Raw genomic sequence first — 19219 nt, 5'->3', positions numbered from 1 at the left:
TACATCTTCGATAAAGTTTTCAGTGTGAAAATGAATTATTCTTTTGTAAAAGCTGTTTTAAGCAGAATGTCTATGAATGAGGGCCCGTGAGAAGGAATAACAAAGCAGGGGTGTTGGGGATGGTGGTTGGGGAGCTTTGGAGTATTTATGAACCTGTGGTTGAGTTTTGCGATGTGTGCAAGTACACACAGCCCCGACACTCTGATTTTGAAAACAATGAAATGAAAATGAAATGAAAACATTATAAACAAATTTCAAATAAAATAATTTAAAATGTTTATTTCAGGGGAAATTTATGCCATTACATTATTTGAAAATTTGAAAATTTCACAAGGAAATAGCTTGAAGTTCTCCATAGAAATCCAGGGAAATGGTGAACTGACTGGGTCAGGGATGGAATTTTCTAGAGCTCACTCAGACTTCATTCATTTAAAATGAAAACAAAATAAAACAAATTTAAAATAAACAATAATGTCGAATAAATGTTCAAATATAATAAACTTAATGTGGATTTAAAATATTGAATTCCATTTTCCTTATAAGATTTAAGCAGTTTGATTAAATGTGACCGTTTCAGTTTTGTTTTTCATTTTCTGTTTTTAAAGAGTTTATTTGAGCAGGCAGCACCAGGCCACAAGCAATTGAGGGCTTCACCTAGGGCACTTGAGGGAAAAGCTTTTATAGGTGTTTATGGAAACAAGACAAGGAAAATATTTGATTGGTTAAAGCAGAAAGTCCCTACTTAGGCCACACCTGTAATCCCAGCACTTCGGGAGGCTGAGGCAAGAGGATTGATTGCTTGAGGCTGGGGGTTTCAGAACAGCCTAAGTAACATAGCGAGACTCTGTCTCTACAAGAAATTAAAAAATTAGTCAGGCACAGTTGATCACGCCTGTAATCCTAGCTACTTGGGAGGCTGAGGTGGGAGGACCTGTTGAGCCCAGGAGTTTGAGGTTGCATTGAGCTGTGATTGTACCACTATGCTACAGCCTAGGTTACAGAGGGAGATGTGGTGTTAAAAAAAAAAAAAAAAAAAAAAAATCCCTATTTAAAGGTTAGTTGGTGTTTCCTGATTGGTTAAATTTTAAATTTCATCTTCCTAAGCCATGATCATTCACTCTGAGCTGGGTTTCAGTTTGCTTAGGTTAGAACCCAAGGCACTGGAGCCACCTCAGCCTAATGGACTCCCAATTAATTATGTTAATGGTTCCCCTCTTTTGGCTAGCCTTTCATTTGTGAGAGATTGATCAAGTTTTGGTGTGACATTTTCTGTTACCATCGTGGCTGGGTTTTCTTTGTCTCAGCGGGAAACTCTTAAGTATGCCGTCAGTTTTAACCTCCTCCTATTATCAGTAAGAGCGGACAGGAGGGGAGTTGATTGTACACATGACACTCCCAGTACATAATAAAAGTGATGTGCACCTTTTATATGCTCTGGTTTGGAGTGTGTCCTGTTTTACATAAGGCATTTTTCGTGTTTGTTATCCTTTGCCAGCTGGCGAAAGAAAATACCCTGAAGCACAATTTATTAACAGCCCATGTCAAGTGCTGTCCGGTATTTAACACTCATTTGCTGCTGTGTTTTCTTCATTCATTTGTCTCCACAGTCCCCAAGTTCAATACTGAGTTATGTTTCATGAGTCTTGCACAATTGAGTGCTACTCACATAACTGCAATGCGAGAGCCATCTCATTTCTGTCCTCTGATGTGAAATGGACTGTGTCCTCCATGTTACTAATGGAAAGAAATTCCAGGAAGTTGAGAAGCCTCACAACTTCCAGCTGTGGATTCCTCACTGAATCCATACCAGAACCATACTACATTTTTGTACAATTTCACTTTGGTCTGGTTGACATATAAGCTCTTTTAAAACATATTGGGGGAACTTTTTTTTTTTTTTAAGATAGCAATCTGTTTCTAAAGCAGTTTTTCTTTAAATGTGTGGATTGGCAAGGGTGATTTCAGCTCCTGACAGAAGTTATCTTTTATATGAGATATTTGATGCACTAAACACTTGTTCCCTGTGGGTTTGGGGCCTAGTACAAGGGAAAGAAGTCAACCGAGGATGGCAGTAACCGTGATGTGTCCTAACAGGGGTAGGTTCAAAGGCTGAGCCATCACAGAGGAGGGGGACATGAAGCCAGCCTGGAGGACTTGGAAAGCACCGGCCTGGGAGGTGGCTGTGGGTGGATTGTGACAGTAGCAGTTTTTCCGGTGGAAAAGGGGATGGAGGGTGGGGAGGCATTCCTAATGGAGACACCAGCCTGTGTGTGCAAAGTCCTGGAGGCAGGACCATAGTGTGTTCATGCAGGGCTGAGACGATGGAGTGTCCTAAATATAGGGTTCATTGTAGGGACAGTACGGGCATGAAATGAAAGTGGGAAAATAGGGAGCACAGCGGAAGGGCCTCCCGTGCCATGCTAGTGAGTCTGAACATTAAAAATGTAGGGGGTTTTTAATTGAGAGAGTGAGATATTCTGCATTTCTGGTGCCAGAGCATCTGTATTTTGTAAAAGCTCCCGCCATGAGATTCCAGCATGTGACCATGGTTAAGGATGATTACTTAGCTCAAACTACCTATGCAGGTAACTCGATTGTAGCTAATGGGGCAGGGGAAAGCCATGATCTGTTTTAAGAAATTAAAAGAACTTTTGTTTCCCCTCCCTCCTTAAATATCAAACTGGCCTGTATTCTTAGAGACTAACATCCTGCATGATTGATCGGGCTGCAAGGCACATATTCACATATTCAGTCTGAGTTACAAAGAAACATACTCATCAAAACAAAAATTAGAAAAAATTATATTAATATCAGTTAAAAGGTCCCAGATTTTGTGAAAATGTGTTTTTCCCCTTGTTCTGTAAGGGGGCCTACTATTTCATGTTTAAATTTAGCTGTTGCAAGATACTGTTCTTGCATAAATCAAATAGGTGAGGTCCAGAAAATCAGTGCTTCTAATGTCTCAGTTCTTAATGCCCTGATTGGAGCCTGGTGCGTTGCGTCATTTACCACCACCTGGTGACAGCTAGAACTAAATGCAGCTTTGTGAAGGGTAAATTGAAGGTCAAACTTAAACATGTAATACATCAAGAAGTGAGAGCAAAGGTGCCTAATGGATTTCTTGCATACCAGCTATATGGTACCCTGGATTTTGGAGTAACTCCTGATTTGGGGGTTGCTCTGGGGACATGTGTTTAGCAAGATCATCTTGGTCCAACTGGGACTCCACGTGTCTGTTCCAGACAGTTTTTGTCCTGAAGTCTATGGGATGGATTGTTTAGGAGTAGCTGGATGGATTCATTGATTCATTCATTTGTTATCTGAGAATATAAAGATGATCAAGGTCTTTACTCTTGGGAAGCTCACAGTCTAGGGAAGGAGAAACATCAGTAATCACATAATAGTAGCTACCTTTTTAGTGTTTTTCATATGCTAGGTGCTACAAAAGACAATATTTCAAGGTTCTTTGAAGTTAGTAGTCAGAAATAATACCAGCCACACAAGTGTGTGACTTAAAGATTGTGAAAAAAACAACCAAAGGCTTGAGAGTCAGATGTTCCTAGGAGGCAATCAAACCCAGGAGCATGTGAGTCTACTTATTTTAGAAACTGAGTGCATCACTTGGGAAAGGCATGGGAGGTTCTTCAGGGCAGACCACTGGGGAGACTAAGTTAGGATTCAAGGTTGGCACCCCTTGGGGCCAGCAGTGCACTGACTCTGCCAGCCGTAGCATCCTTTATGCTCTTATCTGAACAAGTCAATTCAGATCACAGAATATACTAGAAAAGATGTTTCTGTAAGAAATGTTCCAGGATAAAAGCTAATCTGCACAGACAGCATTCATTTAGCACAATAGCATAATTGCTTCTTGGAGCACCATTGCCGAAAACCATGAGCCTTGTTAGAAGCTACAGCACCCTCAAATCCTACTGCTGTCCGGCTCCTTCTCCCCAGAACCAGGTGTCTCTCCAGGCTAGCATCAGCCCTCTGCTCTCTCATGAGAATTCCAGAGACCTTCTCCCTACAGCATTCTCTCTAGGTGATGTATTTGCCATTGATTTATTTTTTAAACTACAATCTAGGGGACAGTGACCAGTAGAATCCTCTCAATATCTTACTATGAGCTGCTCATTAAGATGTTTTAAAACCACCTTTCTTGCTTTCCTTGCCTCACAAGCCACTCTGATTTCTTCAGAGACAGTGAAACGAGTGTATTTAACATCACTTTTTACATCATTTGATTAAATATTACCCCTGACTTTCTTGGAACTTTTTAGTTCCTTTCATTTAAAGATTTTAAAAGTCAACATTAACAATCTTAATACTATAAAAAGGAAAGAAAAAGGCACACTATGAGAGTATTTTTTGGAAATTATTTCTACAAAAATGGAAGGAAGTTTACACAAAACAAACTTTAACCCAACCACAACCCCAGAAGTATTTCATTTATCCAACTTCTGTTCCAGCTTTTACTTTCATCATTGTAAACTTTTGCTTTTCTATCCCTTGAGGCTTTTTGTAAACTTTCCATTTTGCAGTGTATTTGTTTTTAGTGTTTGTGTAATATACTCCATCAAATTGATATTTTGTAATTTATTACCCATTCCTTTAGTGCTAGACATTAAGGTTATTTCCATTTTCTCTCTATTATAAATAATGGGAGCAAGAACATCTTTATATATAGAGCTTTTTCCTATGTTTGAATTATATCCTTAGGATAAATTCCCAGGAGTGGGATTAGTGGATCAAAGGGTATGAACAGCTTTATGGCTCTTAATATTTATTGCTAAATTGCCTGAAGGGTCATACTAATTCACAAAGCCACCTGCAACACAGGAGAGGAGCTGCCCCTCCCAGCCCTGCCAACACTCATTTCTTCAGTCAATAGTTTTGGGCAAATTTAATAGGTAGTCAAGGGTAACCCATTACTGTTTTTAATTGGTAATGTCTTTAATTATTATTAACATTGGACATTTTTTCTTATGAGTGTTTCTATTCTACTTTGTATGGTTTACTTTTCGTGTCAGAGGATTACATTTTTTTGACACCATGTGAAATTTAAAATATTTGATAATGAAAATGCCAAATGCATGCAGAACAGAGAGAATAATTGATGGAGCCCTCTACGTTACCCAGGTTCAGCAAATAGCAAGATTTGGCCATACTTGCTTTATCTACTCCTTCCTCTTTTTTCCCCTCTTGTGCAGTATTTTAAAGCAAATCCCAGACATTCTGCATGTGTTTCCTATACACTTCACCATGCATCTCTGAACATATGGACTTTTTCTTACATAATTATAACACCATCATCACACCTAACGAAATTAATAATTCCTTGCTGTTATTTAATACCAACCTGCAATAACATTTTCCGAAGTGTCTTTTTTTCTGATGCTTTGTTCCAATCAGCATACATTGTGTTTATATTTAGTTATGTTTCTAAAGTCTCTTAAGCTAGAGCATTGCTGCCCCCATCTCTCCCAACTAGTTTTATTCCTACTTAAGGACTGAGTCAGTTGTCTTGTAAAAATGTTCACATTCTGGATACAACTTTTTGTGTTCTTATTAGCTCTAGAAGCTTGATTAGATCAAGTTTCAACTTTTCGGAAAGGCAAGAACACTTCATGGGTGATGTGTGTGTTTCATCGTATATCACTTCTGGGGTGTAGAATGTCTGGTGGTTCCACCTTGGGTGATGCCAAGGCTGATAATGGAGCCAAGAGGTGACAACCCAAAACATGGTTGAATGTTTCTTCATCAGCTTTCACCATCACTGTTTAATCTACTGATGATGAATGCTTAAAGCCATTATTTCATAGAAATTGCAAAATTGTGATTTTCTAATTCTGTCGTTCCTTGGCTATTGATTAACTGGAATTATTCTGTCAAGTAAAACTTTTCCTCATAAACTAGGGCTTTTTAGAGTCTCAAAATGCATTTTAAACAAAGAAGGCAAGATAGATGCTTTATTTTTTCCTCCAAACTGCTTTCCAAGTAAGGAGTTGATGCCTTTTTTACATCCATTGGAGTTCAGTGAGCTGTTACTGTTTTTTTTTTTAAAGAAATATAATACTTATGTTCTTTGATATCTGTATATTTCATGTGTTTTACTCAATTACACTCATTATTATTTTTGATGTTCAGAATGTTCCATCCTTGGCCCAACGGTAGACACCTCATGTCCTTGTTTTCAGGCGTAACAGGGTATCTCAGGTTCATCTAGTTTATTTTTTGTCCCCTGAAATGAGCCATTCCACCAAGATGTCCTGTGTTTTTTCAGTGGCGAATGCTATTTAGAGACCACAATCTGGACATGTTATGTTCTTATTGTTTCCAAATTTTCTCAGTAGATAGAATAGGGATACGTATTTTACAAAAGAAAATAAAAAATGAATTCGTACTGATATTGTCATTTTAAGTTGAACAAAACTTTGTTTACTTCTTTGATTTCATACTTGTATTGCTTTCTCTTACAGTAAAAATCTTGGTCCCAAACATGATGATACTACAATATATATCAAATGGTTTCAAAATAACTTCAGTGTTACTACTAACAGTCTTCCAGTGAATGAGAGATTGCTTTGCAGCTCTATTTATCTTTGATAATCCACTAAGAATATTGAGTCAAATTACTGTATTCTAACAACACTTGAATTAATACTTCTTACCAATTTGTGATACACATCATTTCTTCAATTCAGTTTGTTCTCAGATTTTAGGGTTCACTTTTTTCTTTTTGGCTTCATTGTATTTTTTGAATCTATAAAATAATGCTTTCAAAGTTAAACTTATGTAACTAGGCTTATGTTTATTACATAAACCTATGTAATAACTTATTCTTTCTCCTTCACCTAAGTTCTTCCCTTTCCCTATTGGTAACTGTTTATTAATAATTAGGGTTTATTTTGTTTTTGCCGTGTTTCTTTTGCAAATAAATATGCATTCATGTGTCCCCGCCTGTTTTACATCAAAGCGAGTATACTGTCTACCTTGAAATACACTTCTTCAGTGTTTCCGAGATCTGCATTTTTTGGAAGGTTACATAGACCTCCATCATACCATGGTTTATATAACCAGTCACTTATTGATGGAGTTCTGTTTTGTGTTTCCTAAAATAACAAAAATCCTTTGTTCATATCATTTCATATTTTGGCTGGTGTATCTTTGGGATCTATTCCTAAAAATGGAATTACTGAGTCAAAGGGTTAATGCATATGTACTTTTTCTAGATACTGCTAGATTCACTTCCATAGGAATATTGTCATTTTGCACTGAGAAGGATTTTAAAATTTGTTTTGTTTTGATACAGGGTCTCACTTTGTCACCCAGGCTAGGGTACAGTGGCACCATCATAGCTGACTTCCACCTTGACCTCTTGGGCTCAAGCAATCCTCCCACCTCAGCCTCCCAAGCAGCTGGGACTACAGGGACACACCACCACACCCAGCTAATTTTTTGATATTTTGTAGAGACAGGGTCTTACTATGTTGCCCAGGCTGGTCTCAAACGCCGAGGCTCAATCAATCCTCCTCTCTTGGCCTCCCAAAGTGCTGGGATCATAGGAATGAACTACTGTGCTTGGCCTGAGAGTGCTTTTTAAAAATTATTCTGTGAGCACAAAAATTTAATATGCAAGAGTTTTGGAAAGTTAATGTGTTATTAATGACCCTACATACTGTTCCCATTATTATGCATAACATGGCCTGGTACAGAGTACTCTGGTTCCTGCCTTCAGGGAAGCTACGGTTTTTCTAGGGAGACATGATTGGAAAGCAAAGAGTGATCTAAGATACAATATATTATAAAAACAAAGATGGGTCTTCTTAGGAAGCCTTTCTTGCTTACTCCAGGCCACATGAGTCTTCGGTCCTCTGAATTTCAACACTTTTAATGAGACTTCTAATGATCCTTTTTTCAAACCAACTTTTGACACTTGGTTGAACAAATATGAATGTATTAAATAACACAGCCAAATGTTTGAAATGCAGGCTGCCCTATAAATTCAAGCTGAATAATCATTTTTTGGAGAGTTGTATCTATATTTCCCAAAGCACATTCTCTGGAAGATCGACTGGATGTTTTAAAGGGTTACACAGTAAAATCAGTGTGGAGATGTTGGATTAATCAAAGCTAATTAGCTGTGACTCCAGAATCATGTCTGCTGCCCCAACTTCGCCTGTTCACAAAACCCCCCTGTCATGGAACGTCTCGTGTTAATACTGTTCCGTGAAACACAGAGAATCAGCACGGAGGCTGTTTCAATGAAAACCATCCAGCCCCACTGGAAATGAGGAAAAATAGAAATAAAAATAAGAATAAATGAAAACTAAAGGCATCTATTCCAGTTGATAAACTTGTACTTGTACAATTATATATTTTTGGTTAACAATTTTCCATCCCTTTCTTTCTAGATTGAATCATTAAAGAAAAAGTTGCAACAGAAACAGCTCTTAATACTGCAGCTTTTAGAAAAGATATCTTTCTTAGAAGGAGAGGTAAGAATCTGTGTTTCTTGCAAGTTGATGTCTTCCCTACCATTAAATTTTATGTTGCTAAGCCTACCACCAACACTTAATTAAAAATATGGCTATTTCCCGGCCTTGTAAAATTGATTGAGGGTTAAGTGCCAGCCTCGAAAATGAGGTTCTGACAGCTGTTTTTCCTTTACCGTCAGACTCTCCTCATTCCAGTTGCTGCTCACTTCTGCTTTTTAGTTCTACTTTTTCTTATTAAAGAATCATCCTAGCGAGCCTGATAAGCTGTTGATTAGCACTGATAATTCCCTACATTTGTCCAGTGCTTTATAATTTGTGAGATATGTTCATGTACATTCCTCACATGATTCTCTCTGCAACTTTCAGAAAGGCAAGACTAAGATTATTATCTCTGTATTGATAAATGAGAAAACAGAGGTACAGAGATGACAGGTGGTTTTGCTGAAGGTTGCCCAGCTTAATAAATGTCAGAGCCAGGCTAAAAGACTCCTAAATGCAGTGCTCTCCTATCACATCGAGTGAAGATGTTTTAGAGGGGACTTAATTTTACCTGAAACTTTCAGATGCTTAGTATTCTTGACTTTCTGGCTTTTTGAAAGTCATTTGGGGATTTTGTAAAGGTTCCAGAGAAGAAAATTATGGGGTTGGAAGAACCTTACAAGGTTAGGTATTAATAGAAGGAGAAGTCAAAATCTATTTGCTCTAAAGGTTCTTTATTAAGAGCTTGGCATTGAGCCTTTGCCTTTTGAGACTTCGTGAAAAGCTGGTTTGCCAAGCACCTGTCCTTGTCTGTGTTCCTTGTTATAGTCCTTCCCCAGTGAGAGAGCCCGGCAGACAATGATGAAGTAAGAAAAAAGAGAAAGAGAGAACTTCGATTAAGCCTGGGTGTGTGTTGGACACTGTTAGTTACTTTGGATATGTTCTGTATAACACAGAAGTTAAGAGTGGAATCCAGCTTACCCAAGTGTGAACCCTGGATCTGCTTCTTATCAGCTGGGTGATTTGGGGGAAGTTTCTTATCATTATAAAGGAGGGATCATAACTGTGCTACGTGTGGGTGACGGTGAAATGAGAATGTATAGAAGGTGCCTGGCATGTACTAAGCACTCAATAATTTTAAAAGTATTATTGTCGTTCTCTCTTTATTAAAAGGGATGCCCTCTGAGTTAGATGATATTTTCCCCCTTTTATAGATAGTGAAACTGAGGTTTGGGGACATTAGGAAGTCTGCCCAAAGTTACAATAGAGATGGGTAAGCCCGGATCCAGAGCCTGAGCTCTGAACCACCATGTTTGAGTGGGTAGTGAGCTGGGCCTTCATTTACTCTGTTTTTGAAGGGTTGCCTTACAGCAGTCATAACCAGAAGTCCCTCGTGGCCCACAGGGGCCTGGTACCAGATTCAAAGCCCAAGAGTCTCTGTCTTTTGAAGCTGAGTAAATGGGTGTTTTCCCCATTTCCACTCCTGTCTTCCCCTCCACAGTCATTGGCTCAGCGCCAGCCTTGTGAATGAACATTTCTGTTTCTGAGATTCCTTCCTGAAATTGCAGCTCCCTGTGGGAGGAAGCACACCTTCCCCAGTAAGAGTCAGAAAATGAGTGCCCTAGTGGAAGCCCATGTAAGCCCATGTGTCCAAAGAGGGAGCAGTCACAGGAGAGAGGAAAGACGTGCTGACAGGAGAGGCAGAAGGTCCCCCAAGACTGTCCCCCACGCCCACCTCTGGCTGTGCTGCTAAAGCAAGCTCTCCTACTGGTAGATTCTTAAATATCCAAGGGAATATTGCACATGGGGAGTAGTCTTAGAAATCGCTATGTTTGTTCATGCTCAGTGTATTAAACTCATCTCTTACCTTAGTTTGGGTTGCTCCAGACCTTGAAATGTGGAGTCCAGATAGTTTATCTGGGAGGTGATCTCAGGAAGCCCCACTAGGGGAATGGGGAAATGAGACAGGGAAGGGAAGAGAGCCAATAGCGGTGCCATATTAAGGAGGTCTCCCTAGGGACAGCTGAGGCTCATTCCTGCTGGGGATCTCTGGGAGATGGTGTGGAAGTGACCCTGAGCTTTCCTTACTAGAAGACCAGAAAGCTGGGGCATTTATCCACTAACTCCCATCAGTCATTGGCTGAGGCCCACTCCAGAGGGTTGTGGTAGTTCCGGCCTGCCCTCGGCAGAGCCAGTTGGACTCTGGTGGTCAAAGGAAGCCCCCACATGAAGAATCACCAGTGGCCTGTTAGGAAACAGGAATGCCCAGAGGATGTTGGGGGGGTGGGTGGCAGTGTCAGCTATGTCTATCTGATAAGCAAGACTTTGAAAACCAGTTTTTTTGAGCATATCAATAATGATTATCAATTTGGTTGATTAAATTCCCTGAAACTATTTAAATTCTAATACAAATTCAGTATGGCTAATTGCTTTTGGCCACTTCAGACATCCACCTTTACAGCAGACAATATATACAAAATACGTTACATAATGACAGGATTTAATAATACATTTAGACTTAAACCTATTCTAGAATACTAAATATCATGGGTTTTAATTTATTTTGTCATTGTTTCTGTTCTTGTTTTTTTTTTTTTTTTTAAAGTTTCCTGAGGCCATTGTTTTACTTCTTTCAATATTTTCTGAGGGTAACATCATTTTGACACCTTCCAGACAGGTGCCATCATCTTTGAGATCCAAAAGAGAAAGGATGCCTTCTCCAAATTGCTAAGATTAGAGGATGTGGGTTACATAGGTTCTTGGTTGGGTCACAGGACTCTCAGTGGCTTCTTCCAACGTGACTCAAACTCAGGACTCCTTATCACTGTCTTTAGCACTATTAAAAATACATGTATTCTTTATCAATATTTCATCATACATAGCTGGGCCATGTAGAGATCTCCTCTCCTAGGAGATCAGAGGTGACATTCAAATACTTGGTTTTCCTCTTTGACTCTCAGACTAGTTGATAATTTACACACACTCTGCTGACGCTGTTCCTTGCTAATTGTGAATGATCGCTAATGCTGACACGTTGCTGCTCAACTCTCCACCTGATTGCTCTACGGTACGGATGCTGAGCAGTCCTTCTCCAGGCCCTGAAGTCCTGGGGTGACCTAACTTACATGTTCTTTTGTTATTCTTTCTAACATAACACAGAAAACTTTTAAATAGATATCTAATTAATACCTCCTAAAAGAAACCACAAAAGTTTTGGTAGATAAATCTGGTAACTCCCCTTCTTATTAATAAGTAGCTACGTTTGTTAAGGGCACAATTGCAGACTCCATACTCATACTACCTGAGTACAAATCTCAGCTCTGCCACTTAGTAGTGATGTGATATTGAGCAAGTTAATTAACTGTCCTATGCCTCAGTTGGCTTATTGATAAATAGGAACTCTCTGTGAAATGGCTTCCTCTCCATAGAGTTGTTATGACGATTAAATGTGTTAATACTTAAGTGATTAGAAAAGTACCTGGCTCATGGCAAATGCTGTATGTGTTACTGTTTCTTTAATTGCCTGGGTCCCAGGGTCTCTTTCATTATCATTGATAAATATTTTAGATTGATAGCTATGTCCCATAATGAATCACTCTTTCTCTTTTGCTCATCCTCAAAGTTGGAGACTGGCATCAAACTCAGCTGTGTGATAATTTAAAAAAGAGAATTTCACCTTTAGGTGAAGAAGAGCAGGGATTGGACAGGCCAGGTCCTACTAGCAGGCCATAGGGCCCAGAAGTCCTTTGTCTGCAGCAACCTGAAAGGTGCATCCCGGGAAGGTGAGGCTGGACGTGAGTCTTATAGGCTGGCAATATTGCAGCTTCTTTTAGCAGTTGGCCCCAGTGTTTGTTGAATTCATAGGTGTTTGGGATTCATATCAAGTCTTAGAGTTTGAGTGTCATAAGCTGATGGTCTTGTATGATGTCATTGCTCCTATTATTTGTTCTGGCTCCATGCCCCGGCAGTATTTGGGGATTTATTGATCATGCCTGTGCTTCTCTTAGCCACAATGCTGTTGGTTTTAAAGAAGCAACCCTTAGTTTCAGACTGAAGAGCCTTAGTTCTTACACATGTCCTCAGTCCAGTTCCTAGCTGTTCCCCAAGAATATTTTAGCTGTTCTCCTTCTTGAGCTACGGGTTCAGGACTGCACGGCATATCCAGCGCTGTGCTGGAGCTGCTTCATACCGGTTAATGAAAGTGGAAGGCATGCATCGCTTCTCAGGTCTCCATTCGGGGATGTCATGTTGGTCACTTGAAATTAGCTATGGAGGAGGTCTTTACATCACAGAAATTGACATATGTCACAATCAGAGCTTTTTAACCTAGGGATTTTATTTTCAAAAATTTACTAGTGCACCATTAGTATTACATAACTCTGCAGTTATATCTAAGGGCTTTGTGTTTTTACCCTGACACCTCTGCTTACAAGCAGAGTGACTCTGGGCGGGTAATTCTACCCCTCTGAGCATCAGTTTCAGCGTTTGTGAAATGGGGATAATCACTCCCACTTGAAAGAAATTTTTTATGATTAAATAATATATACAAAACACTTAGAATTGTGCTTGGCACAGTACAAATGTTAATTCTTTCTTAATTACTCAGCCTTTTGGAGACTTTGGTTCTGACTCACATTCTGCCATTATCTGTGCATGACCTTGGGCAAATCATGCCACCAACAGTCTGGGCTCAGGTACTTCATCTTTAAAAAAGGGAAAAGGCTAAGATCAACTCTGAGATTATTACCATTTTTAATGTTTGAAAACTTTGTTGAAATGTTGAAATCACATTAGGCTCCTGGACAAACAGTGAAGGGAGGACCCTCTACCTCATCTTGGTCTCAGAGAAAAGGACAGGCCCTTTTCTAGGTCATGGCTGACACTCTAGAACCTTTCTTCTTTTCTTTTAAAACAGAGAATATGGATCATTTTAGTCCCTGGATTCATCATTTGTGCTTACCTGTGTTTAAACTCATTAGATTTGGAACTCCCTCCTCCCTCTGCCCCAAACCCAAATGACACAGCAGGCTCCTAAAAGCTTGCTCTAGCCTGGCCCTGTCAGACTACATTTTCATCAACCAATTTAAAATCTTCTTGATCCCGCTGATAAGTGAGAACATGCGGTGTTTGGTAGACATAAACATGGGAACAATAAACACTGGGGATTACTAGAAGCGGGAGAGAGGGAGGGGGAAACGGTCTGAAAAACTACTTACCAGGTGCTATGCTTATTACCTGGGTGATGGGCTCGGTCATACCCCAAACCTCAGCATCCCGCAATATACCTTTGTCACCAACCTGCACATGCGCCCTCTGATTCTAAACTAAAGGTGAAAAAGAAAATCTTCCTGATAACAAAAATATGCCCATTCTTTTTTCTTTCTCTTTTTTTCCAAACAATTTTTTTATTAGCTCAACTTCTAGAGAAGAAGAAATATTCTCCATTTCCAATAGAGAAAATGTTCTTAAAATAACATTGCAAGCATTTATCTTCATAAGCTTTTTGAAACTCTGAACAGATTTCGTTACACTTTTCTCTGTTGGAAATCCTACACTTACAGCTCAATTCAAAAGTCAGAGGAAAGGAGTCAAATGTCTTGGTTTTGTCCATCCTGCATTTAATGTGTGCTGTGTAACACCTGAGCCTCTCAGTGTGTCTGTTGTGCATTCTTGGAACTATTATTAATTTTTGTGTGTAATGTTGGAGTGGCAGCACCAGGCACCAGGCTCCCCACATGCATCTTATGGAACACACATTCTGTGTATGTGCTACAGCCCCCCAGCTGCCCACACCCCTGGGCCTGAGGGAAATGGTGGGGGAGGTGACTGCCAAACATTCGTAACATAATTTCCAAAAAATGTTCAGAAGTGCTACACATTTTCTCCCTTCGCAGAGGGCACATGCGCCTCCCAAGCATCGGGCTGGTATTCGTTACACATACAAACACAAGGGGGTAGTGTTTGAAAGCAGGAAAACCATGCAATTTGCTTCTCAGTCCCAGAAGCAATCTTTTCTGTAGCACAGTCCAGGCAACAGTCTGAGGCTATTCTTTGTCGTTCCACTGTAGTCATATTCTGCAAGACTAAGAAGCAGATAGTCTTGTTTTATTGTATCAAGTCCGTTAATTTAATTTTTAAAAGTATTTCTTAAATCTGCCCCACACTCTCTAACTCTCCTCTTATTGCCCATGTTCAGGCTTTCATCATCTTTTATTTTTACCTTGTCAACTTAGTTATTTATTAACTTACATAAATAAGTTTCCGTTATTTATTAACTTACATAAATAATTGTTTCTGTTTAAGCGTATAATTCACTGAGTTTTGACAGTGTGTATACCCGTGAAATAACCACTGCCATCAAGATATAGAGCATTTCTATCACCCCACCAAAGATTCTCTCTTTCACTTTGCAACCCAGCTTTCCATTCATCCCTAGGCAATTCCTGATCTTTTTTTTTTGGAGGTGGCGAGTCACTTTTTATCACTTTTGGTCACTATAGATTCCCACTTAGTGGGAATCCACTGTATGATTTCCATTTCTAGAAATGGAATCCTATAGCATGCACTCTTCAGTGTCGAGCTTCTTTCACTCAGCATAATGATTTGAGACGCATCTAAGTTGTATGCATTCCCTTTTGTTGCAGAGTGGTATTCCGTTGTATGAATATATCACAGTTTATTCATTCACCTGACAAAATACTTTTGAGTTGTTTCTAGCTCAGGGCTATTGTGACTAAAGCAGAAGTGAGCATTACAGTACAACTCATTATGTGAACATAGTTTCAATTCCTCTTGGGTAAATTCCTGGTAGTGGAATAGCTGGGTTGTAAGAGGAGGCATAAGTTTAACTTTCTGAGAGACCGTCAGTTTTTCAAACGGGTTGTAGTAGTTTAATTTCCTACAGTTTTAGTGTACCAGTGTCTCCATATCCTAACCCAGACCTAGTATTGCCAACCTTTTAAATGTAGCCATTCAGTTTTGTAGCTTTTTTAGAATTTGTCTAGCAGGTTTTCTGGCTTTGAAAGCCCCCAAAATAAAAATAAAAACAAAAGAAAATAAACTGAGCCGTGCTAGGGGATATAGAGTGCTGTCTCATTGTGGTTTTCATGTGCAGTTCCTTGTCAACTGGTGATGCTGAGCCTCTTTTCTTCTTTTTGAGAATCTTTTCGTATGCTTTTTGCCATTTGTAAGTTTCATCTTTCGAAGTGTTTGTTCCAATCTTTAGTTCATTATTTTATTGAGCTTTTAGTTTTTTTACTATTGAGTTGGAAGAGTTCTTTATATATTCTGGATTCGAGTCCTTTGTCAGATATATGTACTATGAACATTTTTTCCCATCCCGTGACTTGCTTTTTTGTTTTCTTAATGATAGCTGAAGATACATATATACATATTTTTTTGCAATGGGGTCTTGTGCAGTCACCCAAGCTGGAGTACAGTGGTGCAGTCTTGGCTCAATGCAGCCTCGACCTCCTGGGCTTAAGCTATCCTCCTACCTCTCAGCCTCCTGAGTAGCTGAGACTACAAGTGCATGCCACCACGACGCTTGGCTAATTTTTGTACTTATAATAGAGATGGGTTTCACCATGTTGCCTGGGCTGGTCTCAAATTCCTGAGCTCAAGTGATCTGCCCACCTCGGGCTCCCAAAGTGCTGGGATTATAGGCATGAGGCACCATGCCAGGCCCTGTTGAAGAGATTTTTTATTTTTGGTTTTAAATTAACCATTTATTTCTGTTATGATTTGTGTGTTTTCTGTCCTAAGAAATATTCTCCTACTACAAGGTCACAAATATTTTCTCCTGTGGTTTCCCCTAAGAATTTTATAGTTTTTACTTTTTTATTTAGATGATCCATTTTAAGTTGATCTTTGGGTTTTGTGTGAAGTAAAGGTATTAATACTCCTTTTTTTTTCTACACAGATGCCCAGTTCTTTACTTTTAATGTCTCTTTAATTTCTGATATTGATTATTTGTACCCTCTTGATCTCCCTATCTTACGCACTCTATGTCTCTGTCTCTCTTTCTCTTTCTCTTCTTTGACCAAATAGTGGGTTATCAATTTTTGTTGATTTTTAAAAATAATTAAAATAGCTTTTGGCTTTGGTGATTTTCTCCATTGCGTGTCTGCTTTCTATTTTATTGACTTTTGCCCTGATGTTCATTACTTACTGCCTTCTAATTATTTTGGGATTACTTTGCTTTTCTTTTTCTAGCTTCTTGAGGTAGAACTTAGGTCATTGATTTTAGACCTTTCTTCTTTTTTAATATAAACCTTTAAAGCTATAAATGTTCTTCTAATCTCTGCTTCACCTGCATCCCATGAGCTTTGATATACTGTAATTTTATTATCATTCAGTTTGAAGTATTTCCTAATTTCCCTTGAGATTTTTCTTTGATTTATGGAGTATTTAGAAGCAGGTTATTTGATTTCCAAATAGTTGAAATTTTTGTTGATATCTTATTTTTATTTCTAATTGAATACTGTTATAGTCAGAGAACACAGCTTGTATGGTTTTAACTTTTAATTTATTGGGACTTATTTTATGGCCCAGCATATATTTTCAATTAAATTTTTGTGAAAAAATATATATTTTGCTGTTGTGTATGTTCTACAAATATCAATCGGGTTTAGGTGGTTGATAATATTGTTTAGATAACTGACATTTTTCTTGGATTTTGGATAATTGCCGAGAGAAAGGTGTTATAATCCCTTACCATGGTTTTTTACACTCTCTTTCTTTCTTTGTTAGTTTTTACTTTATGTATTTTGAAACTCTGTTACTAGGTAGATATACATTTTTGTTATGTCTTGATGATGAATTGATCTTTACAATATGAAATGTTGGTCCCTACCTTTGTTAATACTCTTTGTCTTGATATCTATTTTAACTGATATCAAGTTTTTACCCTGTTATATTTACTGTTTACATGATATATATTATTCCAGTCATTTATTTTCAACTGATTTGTATCTCTGTATTTAAAGTACATCTCTTATACACAATAGTTGGGACTTGCTTTTTAATACATTTTATAGTCTTTGCCGTTTAATTGGAGTATGTAGTTTACTAATATTTAATTATATTGATATGATTGGATTTAGATCTACATTTCATTATTTGTTTTCTGTTTGTTGCTTCTGGTTTGTTTTGCTTATTTTGCTTGCTTGTTTGTTTTGTTCTTCCTTTTTGCCTTTTGGATTATTTCAGTTTTTTAAAAATAACATTTTAATTTATCCATTGGCATTTTTGCTATATCCCTTTTCTCTAATATGTTGGTGGTTACTCTGGGTATTGCAGTATACATCATTAGCTGTTCACTGTCCACCTAGAGATAATATTGTACCATTTCTTGTAAAATGTAGAAATCTTGCAATGATATAGGTTCATTTACTGCTGTGCCTGTGGCTATAATTTTTATATGTATTGTATCTACATACATTATAAAACCATGATACATTATTATTTTTGCTTTAACGATCATATGCACTTTAAAGAAATTAAGAGAAACTAGATTCTTTCATATATACTCTATTTCTGAAGGTCTGATTTTTCTCTCTGACGTCATCTCTCTTCAGCCTGAAGACCTTTTATTTAGAATTTTGTGTAGTGCAGGCCAGGTGGTAAAACATTCTCTGAGTTTTTCTTCTCTGAAAGGCAGGTCTTTATTTTGCCTTCATTATTGAGAGATATAGAGCTCTAAGTTGCCAGTTTATTTCTCTTGGTACTCATTGTTTCTGGTTTCCATGGTTTTTAATGAGATATCTGTAGTAATTCAAATGATGATGCCCCTGTATGTAACAGGTTGCTTTCAAGATTTTTCTTCATTTGTGGTTTTCAGAAGTTTGACTGTGATGTGTTTCTCTTTGAATTTATCCTGTTTGGGGGTTTACTGAGCTTCTTGAATTTGTAAATTTCTGTCTTTCACTGAATGTGGGGAGTTTTCAGCTATTATGTTGTACAGTGATTTTTCTGCTTTAATTTTCCTCTCTTTTTCTTTGATTAAAAAATCCATACGTTAGGCTTTTCAAATTGCTTCACAGTTCCACAGTGCTCCATTTATTGTTTTCAGTCTTTTATTTATCTACTTTCAATTGGGTAATTTCTATTAATGTATCTTGAAGTTTACTGACTTTTTCCTTTATCATCTTCAGTCTTAAGTCAATCTGGTGACTTAAAAAAAAAATTCAGGTATTATACTTTCCTGTTCTAAAATTTTCATTTAGTTCTTTTTTTTTATATTTTCTACTGATTTTTTTTACTACTTCATTAATCGTTAGCATATTTTTCTTTGTCTCGCTGATCATTGTTATGATGACTGCATTAAAGTCTTTGTCTGAAAATTCCAACATCGGAGTTATATCAGGATTGGTGTCTGTTGATTCTCTTTTCCCTTAGGAATGGGTAATATTTTCCTGACTCTTTATATGTCACATAATTTTGGATCATAAGCTGGACATTGTGAGTGCTTTGTTGGGTTTTTGTTGTAAAAGGCAATGAATTTAGCCAGACCCAACTACATCCTGCTTGTCTGTGATGGTGATGGCAGATCTCAGTTCAGTTCTTTAAACATTAGCTGCAGACTTCTTTCATTTTTCTTCAGACATGCATGGTTCAGTCGTCTACCAGTGACTTGAGCTGAGTCTATATACAAGAGTTTAGTGTTTTCCCCCTACTCTGACTCTTCTCTTTTGCCTTCTCCCCTACTGTTAGTAGCCCTGGCATCCTTCTCCTGGTTTCTTCCA

At 38.1% G+C, this 19219-nt stretch overlaps 1 protein-coding gene and 1 pseudogene across 2 annotated transcripts in view; both read left to right on the top strand.

The window, feature by feature from the left end:
- MYZA (myocardial zonula adherens protein) overlaps positions 1-19219 on the top strand; it is a 94511-nt gene that overhangs the window by 62215 nt on the left and 13077 nt on the right. For both annotated transcript variants that reach the window (XM_011754685.3, XM_071066788.1), the window contains exon 11: positions 8412-8495. In XM_011754685.3, coding sequence (XP_011752987.1) covers positions 8412-8495 — 84 coding nt within the window. The remainder of the gene's footprint in view (positions 1-8411; positions 8496-19219) is intronic.
- Positions 15448-15504, top strand: LOC112428767 (U7 small nuclear RNA; annotated as a pseudogene).

This window comes from Macaca nemestrina, chromosome 7, assembly GCF_043159975.1.
Source record: "Macaca nemestrina isolate mMacNem1 chromosome 7, mMacNem.hap1, whole genome shotgun sequence".
In the NCBI taxonomy this organism is placed as follows: Eukaryota; Metazoa; Chordata; class Mammalia; order Primates; family Cercopithecidae; genus Macaca; species Macaca nemestrina.
This window is presented reverse-complemented; position numbering and strand designations above follow the sequence as displayed.